General features: G+C 43.8%; 1 protein-coding gene across 1 annotated transcript in view; it reads right to left on the bottom strand.

Annotated features, from left to right (window-relative positions):
• The window catches only part of DPY19L1 (dpy-19 like C-mannosyltransferase 1), a 60,365-nt gene that overhangs the window by 38,026 nt on the left and 4,627 nt on the right, over positions 1-17,712 (bottom strand). The window contains exons 2-5 of the mRNA XM_079785943.1: positions 6,549-6,573; positions 5,846-5,933; positions 3,410-3,547; positions 421-541 (exon numbers count right to left, since the gene is read on the bottom strand). Coding sequence (XP_079642069.1) covers positions 421-541; positions 3,410-3,547; positions 5,846-5,933; positions 6,549-6,573 — 372 coding nt within the window. The remainder of the gene's footprint in view (positions 1-420; positions 542-3,409; positions 3,548-5,845; positions 5,934-6,548; positions 6,574-17,712) is intronic.

Below are 17,712 nucleotides of genomic sequence, written 5' to 3'. Positions count from 1 at the left end.
CTTTCGGGTCTGACTGGGCTGTGACTACTTCAACAGAGAGTGCAGAAGCCACACTACGTGGGACCTATGTAAAAGCTGAGGCTAGGCCCTAGGAGGCCACCCTGAGGTGCACGCTATATAAAAGCCAAGCTGCCTGGCAAGGGAACAGGCAGGCGCCCCAGCTGAGCCCAGCCTCGCACTCACCGCGGCCCAGGAGCCAGAATGAAAGTGCGGCAGCCCCCAGGTGACACCCGTCTTCCCAGCCATTGGAGACTCGCTGAGGCCCCCACACCAGGGAAACGGACCAGCCCCGCACCCCCGCCCACATGCCTGACTCTGCGCGCCCATCAGCAGAATAAAACGGTGGCTGTTCATACCCTAAGCTTGGGGTAAGTCTATTGGGCTGCCACAAACTGGACAAGGTCGCAGAGAGAAACTTGCCTTCGCAGCTCTCGATGGGACTGAGTCCTTCCCCTCTGGTGACCGTCCAGCATATCTTGGTCTGAATGCCAATGAAGTCCATTATTTTGGTATAAATCCGGTACCAGCTGGCTAAGATGACCTAATTTTTAAAAAATAGAGACATTATGAGAAAAGATATTATCCTGAAAAGTTTCATTACTGGAATATTTTGAAGATACTTGATCATTGTCCAATTTTCCCTTCTGGTACCATCTACTCGGCACCTGAGGTCTGGTAAGATGAGCCTCACACTCCCCAACACAGACTCCTCGCTGGTCAGTCCTCAACACTCACCCACCGGCAAGAACAAAATATAACCAGAAACATGCAAGATTTATATGGCCAAGAGCTATAACACTCCACTAAGGAACAGAGAGGAGATGAACCATCAGAGAGATGCCTTCCTGAATAGATCTAATTTTTTGAGATGTGAATTCTCCCTCAAATTAATTCATACACATAAAACAATACTAAACAAATGTCAAATATCTGTCAGGAACTTTTACCTAGAAGAATTACAAAAAGGAGATAACTGAAGAGACTGTCCTAACACACATAAAAGTATAACTTACAATAAAACAGTGTGGTCCTGGCACAGGAAGAGCCAACAGATCAAAGCACCCCATGCGGGTGATGGACTGCCACCCAGACCTCCAGGGCTCAGTCAGCTGGGAGGACTGTAGCTGGCAGCTCTCAGCTGAGTCCCTCTGGAACTACCCTCTGCTAACGAGTAAATTCACTCAAGGTCACACTCGCTGCCCAAGGACAACTACATCCTTTGACTGACTAGTGCCAGAGCCCTGGCCTCCAGGTAGGACAACTGTGCAGCTCCCTCCCAGCTCCAGGGCTCCCCTGGGATTGGCTGCAGGCCTTATTGTGACTGCATCACAGCCCAACTCCTCCTCCCGCCGTATCCTGCTTCCTTCTTCCCCTCCAGGCACTGACCCCAAGGCACCCCCTCCACACGTCCTGCAGGAAATCTCAATCTCCAAGTCTGCCTCCAGACCTCAACTTAAGGCCATATTGAATACAAAGTCCAAAACAAGCAAGCACCCTAGCTGGTTTGACTCAGTGGACAGAGCATCAGCCTGCGGACTGAAGGGTCCCAGGTTCGATTCCGGTCAGGGCACATGCCTGGGTTGCAGGCTCAATCCCTAGTAGAGGGCGTGCAAGAGGCAGCCGACCAATGCTTCTCTCTCATCATTGATGTATCTATCTCTCTTGCCCTCTCCCTTCCTCTCTGAAATCAATAAAGATATATGTAAAAATCAAAAACAGAAGCATAAGTGTATAATAATGTTGTATATAGTAATGAATGTGGAGAGAAGATGGAGCACACATCAAAGTGTTAGGTCACACAACCATTGTGAAAAAATACGATTACACTCCTACCCCACACTACACTAAAACAAGTTCCAGACAAACTAGAAATGTAAATCTTACAAACATAGCTATCACTATTAAAAAGAGGATTTTTTACTTGTATGGATAAAAGAAAATAATAAATTAAAACAATTCACAGATATAATACATACACAGCATACACAAAACTAAAAGGCAAAGAGGAAGCTGGAGAAAATGTTTTATCCATATAACATAGTATTAACATTCTCCACACAATAAATAAGCTCTTCTAAAATTTCAATGGCAATTTATACAAAGGGCATGAAAATGGACTCTTTAAAAAAGTGAAAATGCATTTTTTTTCCTATAAATTCATACACACACACACACACACACACACACACACACACACACAGCAAAGGTTTACTCAAGGCAGCAAGGATTCAGTAAACAAGCATTCTCAAAAACACTGCTAGGGGAATTTCAACTGCTGTAACCTACCTGGAAAGCACTTTGGCGACATGTACAATCACTCAAATACGTATTCTGTTCAATTCAACAGTTCCACATCAACACTTTACAGTGTAAAAACAAAGGATATGTGCAAAGACTGAGTTCAAAATGCTTACTGCAGTGTTAGAATACTTTAAACAGTTGAAAACAAGCAGAATTTTCATAAAAGATGAAGTAAATAAACAATGGCACATTGTGCACACAGCCATTGAAAAGGATGCTATGGAAGAGAAGATGACACAGGAAAATGGTTATAAATAGTCTTAAAAGACAAAAGGCATTTATTTTAAAAACGTGCCATGTGATCCCATGTTTCTTGTGCTCCTCCTTCTGCAAAAGCCACTGTGTACGTGGTTACAGAAAGTGCTCAGGAAGCAGGACAGCACTGAGCCGTGGTGGTGATTTACTGGCCTCCGTCTGCCCATTCATCAGCCGGGCTAACTCACTGACCTGGAAGTTCAACTCCTCTCACTCCCTGGGAGCCGACCGGGAGCCCCGCTCTCACTGGTCCTGAGCCAGGGCTGGGGGCCCTGCAGAGACCGAGGCCTCCGGCCCTGGCATCGGCCCGTGCTGTCTGGCAGCCCGTGTGCTCAGAAGAGACCCAGGGGAAGTGGGCATAACTGGAGCACCAGCCATCAGGTCACTAAGAGGCGAGCATTGGGAAGGCACGGCTCAGCTGGGCCCTGGAGGACGCAGGGAGGTAAGGAGAGGCCAAAACAAGTTACTGATGTCACTGCCTTCCTCCCTCGCCTCGTGGGTGGGCCAGCGGAAGAATGCACCTCCAATTAAAGGAAGCCTCCCAGACAAGGAAGCAGCACTGTGGCCAATGGCATGGGACATGAATGGTGCTGCCTTGTTAGGATCCCCTCAAGCCCCCGACCCAGACAATCTGCACATTTCCTAAGCCACGCAGTCAAAACAGCCCCCACTGCATCTGTTCAAGCCCTTCAAAAATAATGATGTTTTCACATTCCTTTCCAAGAAGAGATACATTCTTTTTTAAAATGGAATAAAATTTATTTTGAATCATTTTTTAGATTTAGAATGAGCATGTAATACAAATAACACTCTTTTTTTAAGTAAGAAAATCACAATTGAAAAAGCAACTTACCTCAGGGTAAAGATTGAACCTTTTTAATGTGTTAATAACAAGGGGGTATTCAGTCAGCTTATCATTCATAATCATCCACACTCCGTTCAAAAACGAGGGTGCTTCCACAATAGTCTTGAAGTAGGAATAATACAATCCCTGAAATAAGGACATATTATAGTTATAATAAAAAGTACATAATTACTATACCTCCTATTAGCTTTTTAAAAAAGTCAAGTACACTGTGTTTTGAAAAACAAAGCAATCCAGTAAGTAATAACTACAATCAACTTCACAGGTTTTTAACCACTGATAAATTCTTAGATTGCAAAAACCTACATATTTTAGTATAACTTGGTCTTAACTGAAACAAATGGACTCAAAAGAGCTTCAAAAATAGTTTCTACATTTACAAAAATAACATAGCTCAGCAGACCTCATTTAAGAAAACCCACATAATGTAAGTGTTGGAGGAGGCTATCTTATGAATAGGGTGAGTGGTTTGCTATGGAACTTAAAATTCACCATGAGCCACAAATTCTTACCGAGCCAAAAATGTTTCTCCTAACAGCCTATTTGAATTATTGTTCTGTAAGTTTGATTTTGGAATCATGTAAATACCTTATTTAATCATAAAATTAAATTTAAATACCTATATGTCAAAAAAATTTTAAAGAAAGAAATTAAACTATCAATTTGGGAGATGTTTTCCAATAACTTTAAGATATAGTAATTTTACTGTGCATCCCTACTATGTATCCTTAAGTCATAATGAAATGAAAGGAAGTCCTAACTTGTTTTCAGTTATCATATTTTAATCACATTTTTAACAATACCATTGGCACTGTTATTCTTCAAAAGTAAGTAATTTCAAACCAAGATTCTCAGGCTAACAGGAAAGATAGAAATTTAATATAAAATAAGTAAAAATCATGAAATCCTAAATTTTAATTTAAAAATATGAACATAAATTCACGATTTGTTTTCTCTTAAAAATACTGTTTCCTAATTCTAATTTACTTAAAAGGCCAATCTAACATAAAATAGCAGCAATGAGCATATCTAGCACCAAAATTGTGGTCTCAAAAAACCATTTGCCACTGAAAGGAATCAGGGCTTCTTAAAAAACTGGACAACTCCAGGTCAGGAGATAAAATGTCTACAGAACCGGAAAGTAAGGAAGCTACAGGGCAGCAGTGAGTCATGCCAAGGGAACAGAGAGCCAGCTGCCAGGCTCTCAGCACCTACAGACAGGTAAGCTTATACAACCTGTTAAACTCCATCGATCATAATGAGAAGATGCAGGAGAACCAACTAATTTCTCCGAAAAGTGGTATCTAGAAAGAATTAAGGACCCCGTCTTATCTGTATGAGGTAAACCCCAGAGCAGGCGTCCTCAAACTATGCCCGCGGGCCACATGCGGGTGTTTTTGCCATTTTGTTTTTTTACTTCAAAATAAGATATGTGCAGTGTGCATAGGAATTTGTTCATAGTTTTTTTAAACTATAGTCCGGCCCTCCAACAGTCTGAGGGACAGTGAACTGGCCCCTGTTTTAAAAGTTTGAGGACCCCTGCCCCAGAGAAACCAAATAAGTATTATGGGAAAGTCCTTTATAGAAGAGTTACAGTCAATAATGCAGAAAAGGTAATAGAATAGATAGTCATCATCTGGAAATCCTAATGAAATAACTGATCTAGAGTGAGGGCCAGCTATGACAATACCTAAAGCCACTGATCAATCTCAACATCACAGAAAGTGAGACGACCAGTGACGGGTGCCTCTTCGCATGGCACAGTCAGTGCATAGCCCCACTTCTGAAGTATCCCTACCCCTCCCCCAAAAAATCAAACCTTCAGCTATCGAGACTCTTATCTATCAATTTCCAGGACATCTGGGACAGTGGAACGTATTAAATACATGAATTACTGAGAGTAATTCTATAGGACAAAAGGCCAGGATTCTTCAAAACATAAATAGCAAGGAAAACAAAACAAAAATGGAAGAGGAACTTGTAGATTGAAAGGCTTAAGAGCGAAATAAGAGATACATCAACTAATGCAATGTTTGGATCCTGATTCAAATATACCAACACACTAACTGTAAAAAAGAGATTTTTTTTAACAGGGATTGACACTCGACATTATTAAAAATTGCTGTTCATTGTTTCCAAGAGTGATAAAGGGACTGTCGTTAACAAAAACGTCCTTCCCAAAAGATCCACATGAAAGTGCTGACAGATGAAATGATACAAGGCTGCGTTTCCTTTGAGGAGAGGGGTGTGTGAGGTGTGGATGGAAAGAAAAATGGCTGTGTCCGAGGTGCTGAAACTGGGGGATGGGAGATGGAAGGTGCCCAATCTTTCTACTTTGGAACATCGTTGAAAATCTCCGTAAGAAAAAGCTTAACATGTTTAGATTTCTAAAATACTACAATCAAATACCACATGAAAACTAACCATTTCAGTGCGAAAAGCCATCTCCCTTTCCAATGTTGAGAGGTGAGAAAAATGCCGATCATTTTCAAAGAGGTGTGTTATGTGGCTCCTGCAAAAACAAAAGAGCAACAGAGCAACAATGCTGAAACTTACAGGAAGTCATCTTTTTGAAAGAAACACTAAATGCAGAAATAAAGTTATCTAATAATTTGCAGATAATTTTGTAACAACAGGCAAATACAATGGTACCCATATTTGTTTTCCTGCTCAATATGTCTTACATCTGTACTAAAATTTCTCTCTGCAAGAAAACACATTCCAGTTAGATTTTAAATGTAAAATGAACCAGAAAATACTTTAAGCCAAGTACAATAAAATTTGTAAACTATAAATGTCATTGAATTACCATTTCAGAAATGTCTGATTAATGAAATTCATATTTCTCTCTATCCAGAAGATTAAAAAAATTAATCTTCTTCGCAACATGAACACTATACTAATGTTAAGCGAAATAGAATCTCAAATATAACCTCTTCAATAATGAATCTCTTTATTAAAAAATTCTATTACTCTGACCTGATTTATCAATTAAACTACTTTTTCAGACGCCTGTGTTGCATGTGATCATGTATATTCCCCCGATCAGCCTGAAATGATTCCCTGGTAGCGAAGGGAAGTCATAACCACCTGCATAGAAAGGGCCACGGGAGGAAAGAGATCTTACCAGTGCAGCACGGCGGCAAAGGCAGCTGGAAGGGAAAAAAACAGATTATTATGTTGACACAAAGAAATGTTTCCACTTAACAAACCCTCACAAAGACATGCACTGCGCGGTTAGGGATGCGTACGTGTTGGACTTTTAGGGGCTGCGAGAAGAATACCGTCTCTTCAAAAGAAGCCCCAAGACTCTGCTTAAAATACCAGTTGGTTGAATTGCAAAGGAATTAAGCAAATTAAGGCTATGTCTACAATTTTCTGTAGAGGGCCGCCTGGGAGGCACCTGGGCATTTCCTTAATTATCGTAGGCCGAGTCACGCCCTGGGAACATGCTTCCCCAATAAGGCTGGACATGTTAATCAGTTCTGACTTCTAGCAGCCCAGGTGTCAGCAGGGGCGGGTCTAGATATGTAAATCCAGTAATGCTGGGGCCTAGTTAAGAATGCAAATAAGCTCCTTTGATCCTAAGTTTTGGTGTTACTTCCTGGATTTTTGGGATATAAAATAAACCTGCTGGGTGGCTCAGGGTCATCATCGTCATGCTGCCTCTCCATGAGAGAGGAAAGATGGCATCCCACCCAGCCCCAGCTTCATGAATCTATTTCTGCGTCTTGTTTTCTTTATTCCTATTATTTCTCAATCCCTGGCCGCCTCCATTTAGAACCGGTTCATTCATCTCTCTTTCCGAGCGGGACGCGGAAAAGGGAGATCCCCGCCATGTCTGGCCCCCGCCGCATCAGGCCCCCGCAATTTTCACTGGCTCTTTCAACAACATATGCGAAGGCCTATTATTTGCCCAAAACTGCGCATGGTCGCCTCTGAGGGAAATCGCCACCAACGGAAGCGGGAGAGGAGCACAGCCAGTGCTGATGGTGATCTGGAATAAAGAAAGGTGCTGGCTTCCGGGAGGGGCGGGGGCGGATACAAACAGGGAACTGTGACTTCCATATATTTCTGATAAATTTTACTACTTTTAAACAAACTTAAAACGAAATAAAGAAGAGATGGAGAGGAAAAAGGAATAAGGAAAAGGTAAGAGAGAGAACACAGGCTAATAATTAGATCAGTATATGAGAATTGTTAACAAACAGACCAAAGTGGCGCTGAGCCCCACAGCAGCAAACCACGACTTAATGCCAAATGTACCTGCAGCCTCAGCTTGTGCAGGAGCCTGACCTGTAACCAGTCAACCTGGAATTCCCAGCTGCAGGAAGGCCCTTCCCTGCTCAGGAGGGCAGCCCTGGAGGGAACAATGCATTCCTGGCTAATAACCCCCCACCCACAGCCCACCAGCCTTTACACCTGTCCTCTCCACAGCCCAGTGGAGCTCCTTTCTACTGCTGGATGGAGGCTGCCCAATTCATGAATCATTCAATAAAGCCGATTCCATCCTTAAAATTTACTCACTTGAATTGTTGTTATTTAACAGAATCAATAGTATGCTTCTGTCCAAGTAAAAAGAACATATTAAGATGAATCTAGAAAATACCACTCAATACTCTTATATCTCAAGGTTCACCTTAGTTAGTGCAGGCTTCTGATTAAATAATTACTAAGGAACCGGACAATGAAAATAGCTCAGATCTTTGCCTGATTCTTAAAGAAGTGTTTATATTTTTTTAAAATAATACACTTTGCCTAGGAGATATAATTGATTATAAAAGATAAAGGGTTACTCTCTAGATCAATGAACCTGCAAATATTGAACTAGGCTTGTCATCTGACATTTGTTTGTATATGATACTTTGACCTTTGGAAATTGTGATTTTTTTCTTGTTGACAAACACTATCCGCTTCCTTTTCATTTCAAGACTTCACCCCACCATAATAAAATCTGGGCTTTACTTTCTCAATGATCTAACCATAATGTTCTGAATAAATCACTCTTCTCTCACAGAATGTAAAAGCCACCTTTATCATACTGAAGACTTGTCATACTTTGATAATCCCTTTGAGAAGATAATTAGGATTTCATTTATAAATTAATTTTGGAAGAATCCACATGTTTACAGTATAATTCCATATGTTCACATCCATACACATGATATATACCCTCCATTATTCATCGTGCTTTTCAAGTGCCCTCGACAAAAATTCTACCAGTGGAGTTAATACATATTTAATACAGTCAATTCATATTTCTTATTAAGCCTTCCTGAGAATTTAACGTGTTTTTTCCTGCTAATATCCACAAAATCATGTTTTCATTATATATACTAGATATTGTTAATGTATTTATTTTTCAAGTCTATTTATTTTGTAATACATGTATTCGTGGCTTTTTTACTAAACTATTAATTCGTAGAGTTTGGTTTGTCATCTTCAATTCTCCATTTTAAACAATATTATTTGAAAATAATAATGTTGCTCCTATTTTATAATTTGACTGTTAGTTTCTTCTTCCCATTTGACAATAATAAACTTGTAGAATACTAAACGATTCTCTAAAAGAGTGCATCCTGTGTTTTACTAACAGCAATGCATTTCACGCTATACCTTTAAGTAGGCCTTGACCTCCACAATTCCCGAGTGATGAATAGGATTTCTCAAGGCCATCATCCCTCTACTTTCTCAGGAGAAGGGTGGAAGGTACAAAGTGGCCGTTGGTGCCTTCTGTGATTCCTTTCATTCAATTCCTACAGCACTAGAGTAAACAATTCTTGGAGTTCTTGGCATCTGAATGGCACTCTTTCACAGTCTCTGGATCCACTAATAATGTGCTCAACATTTTGAACTCCTTTGTTCATTTTCATGTAGCAGTAAACATAATAAAGCAGATAATATTTGAATTCTTATTACAGGCCAGAAACTTTTAGTGCTTTACTTGAGCTACCCCAATAAATCCTCACAGCTACCCTATGTGGTAGGTACAGATACTGCCCCAGTTTACAGATGAGAAATTGAGGCCCAAAAAACTTGAGTAACTTGCCCAAGGAAACAAAGCAAGTAAACAGAGAAAGGGAAGTTGCAGGCAGGGACTGTGACCTCAGAGCCATGCCGAGGGGACTAGGGTGTGGGGGAGACAAAGGCCAAGGCCTCCTTATTCTCAAGTATCTTATTCTTCCCTATCTTTTTTTATATTAAAGATAAAAGGGGAAAAGCTGCAGTTCATCTGTAGATATAGGCAGTATGTTTTATAGAAGCTATCCTATATAATAAAGATGAAATATGTAAATTAACCCTCACGTCCTCACAAGATGGCTGCCTATGAAAAAGCAGGCTGTGTGGGGCGACCAGGCCGGCAGGCGGGTTAGTGAGGGATGACCAAATGACTGAACAGCAGGCTGCATGGGGCGACCAGGCCGCGGGGGGGCTGGGGTCCGTAAGGGGCCACCAGGCCGGCAGGGGGGGGGGCAGTTGGGGGTTATCAGGCCGGCAGCGGGGGGCAGTTAGGGGCAACCAGGTTTTCTCACTGCACAGAATATAGTCAAACACTGCTGCAGTTAAATATTTTATCCTTTGTTCTCCCTGCATGATCTACAGTAATAATCTGCTTTGTGTTGATATTTACTGCTGTGTTACTGACAATTACCTGAAAGAGAAGTTGGGGTGCTTCACTGGGCTGGAAAAAGTTTAGCTTAATCAGAAAGCAGGTCTAATTAAGCAAGTTTACTCCATATATATAAAAGGCTAAGTTGTCTCACACACGCGCAATACATATAAAGCTCTCCTGGAGCCAATCACACGCATGTGTTTCCATCTGTCATTGTCGACTGTAAATTTCTATTATAGAGAAAGGGCAAATAGCAATATTAAAATATTTCTTCTAATTAATTTCCTTTCAATATTCATGAATTCATGCACCGGGCCACTGGTTTTTATATAAAAATGTAGAGCTATGCTTTCATTTATTAAAAATTGAAATAAATTATATGTATGTCATTTCAAAATGAAAGCACAAGTAGATACGGCCTTGTGAGCAGGTAATTTAGGCATCAACACATAAAGCGATAAAAACTTCTGAAGGCCCCCTAAAGAACCTTTCTTACCTTCTTGCCTACAAAAGAGATTAAAATTGATTTTCTCTAAATTTATTCTAGTGATTATCAAAGCAGTTTATACTCTTTTTGGAAGTGTCACAAAATTGATAATCCATTTTTTCCATTTTAATACATGTGCTATATCTTGTCATTCCAAGGTATTGAGGTAAGTATAGCAAGTTGTTTTTGTTTTCTTTTTAAAATCAGAACATAAACCTATTCGGTAACAAGAAGGTGCTCAAGGAAAGAAGGTTTGCTTCGTGGTCTGATTCAACACTGCAATCCTATGGCTGAGAAACGTGAAAGGCTCTTAAGTTTTGCTGGAAGCACATAAATCACCAACACTCTGAAACGAAATTGGACCCTCTTTCCTCTTTCTGATCAAAAAAATGTTGCACCAGATTATATGTCGCATTATATCAATTCTCAGTCCTATGGGACTTGAGCAGCCTCTTCTTCTTCTCTTATCAGGATCTTGTTTAAACGAAACAGAATATTACTGAACTTTCCTAGAGCACTCAGCTGAGCACACAGCCAGACGCAAATGTTTGCTGAACAAATGCGTACAACTTGGTATCACTAAGGGGGCAATGAAAGCATCCTAAACCATGCCCACATAAGGACCCCAAGCTGAATATACTTTGATTGGTGGACACACACATACACACGTGTGCGAGTAATACCTGTTTGGTTTTTTTTGTTTTTTGTTTTGGTTTTTTTTCCAAAAATAGTCACCACCGAGTTAGTGCAAATAAGCCGCCTGCTTCCTGTGCCTGGCAGCCCGAAGCTGGGGTACCAGGAATGGAGCTGGGCACCAGGAGCGGGGAGCAGGCCTGTGTTCCATCGGATCGGGCTCCTGTGGTCCTAAAGCAGCTCTTGCTCCCCTGATGCCCGTCCTTCCAGCGCAGTCCCCAAGGCCAGTCCAGGCCTTTGTTCTCGCCCTCTGATGGCTCCATACAGGCAAGTCCAGAGCCCTGCCCCGCCCCACTGCCTGGCGGCTACAGCAGCAGCAGTAAGGAGGGCAGGAACCTAGAAAGAAATGGGGCGGGGTTCTTCCCTTCGTTCTGACCATCCTCAAGGCTCTGCCCACCGAGCTCCCTACCTCTCACCTCCTCTCCTGGTCCTCTCCAGGCGCCCCACCCCACCCCAACCAGATGACCAGGAAATAGAGCCCTGCAATCTGCATTTTAAAAAATATATTTTACTGATTTGAGAGAGGGAGAGGGAGATAGAAACGTCAATGATGAGAGAGAATCACTGATCAGCTGCCTCCTGCACACACATCCCACACTGGGGATTGAGCCTGTGACCTGGGCATGTGCCCTGACCAGGAATCGAACTGTGACCTCCCGGTTCACGGGTCAATGCTCAAACCCTGAGCCATGCTGGCCGGGCACGATCTGCATTTTTAAGATTCCTCAGCCGAGTCCTCTGCAGCTGAAGTCCTTTCTCTTGTCCTCGTCCTCAAGGAGTGAGAGCAAGAACTTGGAGCCAGGGTGGGCTGTGTCTCCGGGGCCCTCTATGCTTACCTGCAGGCAGCGACATGCCTTCCTGACCAACACATCTCCCACCGGGGACATGCCTTCTCCCTGACACGTGACTCTGTAAGTAGCATGTGCTTTAAATGACAGCACCTTCCCAGGCTCTCCTTGGATTCTTACACAACCTGGAGGGTAAGGACAAGGGCCCAGAGGGGATTTCTCCAAGGCACACAGCTGGTGAGGGGCAAGCACTGGGGAACCCAGGCCTTCTCACTCCCAACCTACAGAGCTGCCTCCTTTCCCATGTGTGGGCACAGGATGACCTCACCTAGTGACAATGTTTATATGGAGAAATACATTCTCAGCCCAAAATATGAAGAAATGCATTCTAAGTCCAAAGGACTTGCGAATTTTAAAAATACGACTTATTCCTAAATTGAGGTTAATCCATGCTTAAAATATTCTAAAGAATTTTAGCCTCCCTAACCCTCAAGTGACAACATGACAAAAAGAGGTTAAGGACGTCCCTTCAATCTATTAGGCAAGGTTTTCAAGCCAGCCTGGACAATTCTACACACAAACCCTTCCTCTCTGACTAACAACTTCTGATTGTTCTCAAGCATCCATTCAGAGGGGGAGGGGGAGGGGCTGAGTGGAGGTGGATAAAATGGGGGGGGGGGGATGGCGAACATCTGTAATGTCAACAACAAATAAAATAAATGTTTCTTTCCAGAAGCTGAGTCACCAGTAAAGAGCATCCCTGTCCCAGGCCAACTCCTGGAGAGCACAGTCAAGTCCTACGTGTAGAGACCTAGCACCTCAGCCCTTGTTAGAAAAGCCCCATGACTTCCATGGCTCACACCGGAGCGCCCACGACTGGCCGATTTCCACTTAATCCCTAACCACACAGTCCTCACGCTGGGGCACTGGGCAACAACCCCCTAAAACGCCAAGATGCTCTGCCTTTGCTCCCGCCTGAGAGCCGCCTCCGTCCTTCCACGCTACCTGGCATCTGGGGAGGCCTGCCCTCGGCCCCAGCGGTACCTCCACAGCCTGGGAGCTGGTCACCCCGGCAGTCCCCCTACTGGAAGCAACGCCGTGAGGCTGAGCTCCTGGTGAATTCATCGCACCATCTCCATCTCCTGGCACGGCGCCTGGCACCTCACTGGGTTAGAATGTTAAGTGACTGTCACCATGTACGAGAAATTACAGCATGGACTCAATTCAATAAGAACCTGAACACCTAAAGGCAATATCTAAGCATTTGAAACTGCCCAAAGCCTGCCCGTTACAGAAGGAAAAGTGTATTATAAAACCAGAGAACGTATGGAAATAAGCATTTCTAGGCTGTAGTGCCTAGAAGGAGACAAAGCCCAGTTTCTGTGCAGTGACCAATCAAGGGAAGACATTCGTTAGGACCCGGGCTGGGAGGGAGGAAGCAGCGACGCACGCCACGCGCTCAGCCCCCTCCCTCTCTCTAGCACCGACACGTGTGTGGGTTTTACAGTCAGCAAATACCTAAATGACTACTAGTTGCACAACACATTTTCCCAGGAACCGAGAAGACCATTAAGGAAATACTAGCCAATCCCGGCGCCCTTGGAGAGCCGATCTTTGAGATGAGGTTTGGGTACATAAATAACGAGAGAACACAAGCGGCGCTCAGGGAAATGGCGCCGTCCGTGGACTGCGCGGGATCTGAGCAGGCAGGTCAGCAATGACCTTGTCAGGGCAGGTTTATCCAAGTGGGGCTGGGGGGCAGCTCTCAAGATATGATTACAACTTAGGTGGGGTTTATGGCGAGTAGGCAGAAAAGAAGACAGCTGTAAAAAGCTGTCCAACATGACAAAAGAATTCCCATCACTAACAGTGATGGTACGGAATATAAATGGCAATGACAATAATGAGAGACTATTTATTTAGTCCCACTCACTATATGCAGGAGTGGGCAAAAGTAGGTTGACAGTTGTGCATATGCGGAAGTTGATTCTTACAGTATTGTGGGTTATTTATTGTATTATTTATTTATGACTGTGAACCTACCTTTGCCCACTCCACACACAGTGTCCAGCTCTCAGAGAGCCATGAGCACCAGGAGGGGGTTCGGCAGAGCTCCCCAACCGAAGGGGCCTGGAGCGCCCAGGCCGGGAGAGCCCGAGTCCATAACCAAAGGATGCGCTGACGTGCAGGAGCAAAGTCCTTAGAAGTAACTGACGCATCAGGACAAAGGCTTACACGGGAGCACAGAGAGAGTGTGTCACCACCTGAGAGAATATACTTAGGCAAGTAAACGAAGACAGACAAAGTGAATTTCCCCATTTTTTCAGTATTTATGTGAGCAGCAGCCAGCAAAACAGTGCTCTTCCTAAAGGGGTTGTCAGGTTGGGAACAGTGCGGTCATCTCCCCATTCACGCATAGATGACGGTCCTCAGACTGAGAGCTGATACCTGCACCCTGACAGATGTGCTGAGGCCTGGACTCAACCCCCGCTTCCCCAGCGAGCTCTCTGATGATGCGGGCGCTCACCTGGCCTACATCCACTCCTCCCCTGGGGAACTACAGGAGGTAACCTTTATGAAATCTCCATGGAGATCACTGATGAGAAAAGAGTGAGAAAGAGGTCTTAAAAAATGTTAAACATCGTGGAAAACAGCAGCACCGTGCCAGTTACGTAAGTACCTCAGGATCAGAAAGAAAATGCAGGGACAAATTCCGAGGTTTCACACACGGCCCTGGAGGACGGCGTCACGCAGAGCCGTGATGAGGGCCAGGACGTCAACAGGAGGGAACGTGCAGGGCAGTAACAGGTAGGCAAGCCTGAGTCGCTATAAGAACATGAGTAAAGCCTCGCTCTTCTCAAGTATGACAAGCTTCTCACGTTAGAGAAATTGTCATGATGGCAAGTGTTCAAAAGGAATTAGTCAAGTGACGGACCCCTGTGCTTCAGATGCAGTGGGTGCTGCTGACGATGAACGCCCTGCATCCTTGCTCAGTTCAGTGAGTCACACTGGAACTCCTGTGCTCGATTCTGGTGACTACGCTACTCTGGTAACATTAGCTGCTATAAATTAAAATGACAAAATGCCATCTGAACACGGATTATGTGTAGTGACAGGGCTGAAAATCACACCTGACAATCGGTTGCTTTGGCAAGAAAATTGAACAAGAGGACACATGACAGACAAACATGAAGACATGTGAACTATTAATTTACATGCATTCAAAAAAAAAACAGTGAAAATGCTGAGAAAATACAGTATAGTAAAGCAAAAAAAGAAAAAAAAAACACAAAAAACAGTTCCAATAGTTGTAGATCTATGTGCTCTGAAAATTATTTCTTCCACATTTTACATTTATTCCTATTCAATGATTCTTGAGTTACGAAAGGTCATCCATGCAGAATTGATCTTTCCTATGAAACGAGACCGCCTTTTATGGACTTAAACATCCACATAATGGTCTTTTCCTAGAAATAGATGTGATTTTCACTAACTTTGATGACTGGTAATCATTAGAATGGTAACGAAAGAGAACAGCGACACTCAGGCTGTGGTCCCTATGATAATGCATCTCATTTACATAAACTTTTTTTTTAATCCTCACCCTAGGATATTTTTCCATTGGTTTTTAGAGAGAGTGGAAGAGAGAGGTTAAGAGAGAAATATCAAGGGAGCCTGCAACCGAGGTACGTGCCTTTCCTTGACCACCTTCACCAGGATCCTTCAGTCCGCAGGCGGATGCTCTATCCACTGAGCCAAACTGGCTAGGGCACATTTACATAAGAGAAATGAATACAGCCAAACAGCTCAGTGTGTAAAATTTATAAAAATAGCTACCGTTCAAATTTTAGCAACATCCAAATATGCATATTTACACAATAAAATTGTATCTGCTTTTACTATTGATGTCATAGTATGACCACAAATCAATCACAAATTGGTAATTTATCCTCAGATTTACCCTAAACTCATCACATTTGTTATTTATTTGAGTACTCATGAATGTCAGGTTCAGAGTCCTTCTAATTGTACCTCTTAATATGTTTAAGTGAATATGAACATTCTTTAGAGTTAACCAGAAGTCTATTTTAGAGAGAAAAAAAAGGCTTTAAACATTGAAAATAAACTCTTTCAATGCTGAATTCCCACCCTATTCACTGGCTCTCCAGGGAAATGTATAGGTCCGCATCTCCTCATTAATACACCTTGGCTCCGGCGCTCACCATGCCTCCGCCTCTGAAAGCAAGGCCCCCAGGACAGCTCTCCTGGGCCCACGCCACCCCTGATATGCCCTTCCCACTTCTTACTCCGCATCTCTGTGTGGAGTCCCTCTTTCCCTGAGGAAGGGAGAAACAAGAAGGGTAATGCCATGGAGCACTACGTGTTGGGCTTCCTCTCTTCCCCGGGATACTCGCCTGCAAAGGGTGAAACACAGCCTAGTGGTTAGAGCATGAAGCCTGGTGCCCATCACCTGGGTTCAAACCCCTGCCCTCCCACATCCTAGGGGTGATCCTGGGTGCGTTACTTAACATCTGTGGGCCTCAGACCCCCCACCTGGGTAGATCAGTCACAGCGTCATGGTGAGGGTTGAGCGAGCAGTGAAGCGAGTTTCAGACAAGTGAGTTCATCTCAGACCCACGCCTGGCACACAGGAGCCGTGTCAGGAAAGATGCTGTGACAGCTCCCATGCATTGAATACCACCCACTGCCGATGACCCCTATGCATGTCTCCACTCAGACCTCTTCTGAGGTCCCATCACCTGATTGACATTTTTTTTAATTTTTTTAATATATCTTTATTGATTTCGGGGAGGAAGGGAGAGAGATAGGGAGATGGAAACATCAATGATGAGAGAGAATCATTGATTGGCTGTCTCCTGCATGCCCCCAACTGGGGATCAAGCCCGCAACCCAGGCATGTGCCCTTGGCCGGAATCGAACCCGGGACCCTTCAGTCCACAGGCTGACACTCTATCCACCAAGCCAAACCAGCTAGGGCCTGCTTGACATTTCTACTCAAATTGCACAAATGCCTCAAGGGTAACACGCCCAAGATAAGACAGAATGCTTGACCTTTTCTTTCCAACCTGTCCCCTCTCGGACCCTGGGTGGCTTCCAGCGCACTAGGAATAAAAACCCAACTTCCTTAAGGAGATCTGTTTGTGCCCATCTCATGTTGGTGCCCACCACCCTCTCCTCTCCAACATGCTAATGCACCCCACGCCTTCCTCCTCTGCCCGCCTCGCACCTTCTCTTCCGCCGGTGACGGGAAAGAGGAAGGACACACAGAAGGGGGTGAAACAGCAGTTTTACCACCGGCTATCTTTTCCACACTCAGGTTACTTTTTAAAAATATATTTTTATTGACTTCAGAGAGGAAGGGAGAGAGAGAAACATCAATGATGACCGAGAATCAGTGATCGGCTGCCTCCTGCACGCCCCACACTGGGGATCGAGCCCGTAACTCGGGCCTGTGCCCTGACCAGGAATCGATGCTCAACCACTGAGCCACGCTGGCCCGGTAGGTTGCGTTTTTTATGATGTTTGTTTAGTAAATGGCATCTGACATTTTGGTCTTTCACCGCAGACAAGCTCTGTTTTACGTTTAACATGCACATTCCTCACTTCCGCAAAGGAAAGCACCGTTCCCCTATTTCTAGAAACACAGACCCTATGCCAAAACCGGTTTGGCTCAGTGGGTAGAGCGTCA

The sequence above is a fragment of the Cnephaeus nilssonii genome, assembly GCF_951640355.1.
Source record: "Cnephaeus nilssonii genome assembly, chromosome: 12".
In the NCBI taxonomy this organism is placed as follows: Eukaryota; Metazoa; Chordata; class Mammalia; order Chiroptera; family Vespertilionidae; genus Cnephaeus; species Cnephaeus nilssonii.
Note: the sequence above shows the minus strand (reverse complement) of the source record. Positions and strands in the feature narration are given on the sequence as shown.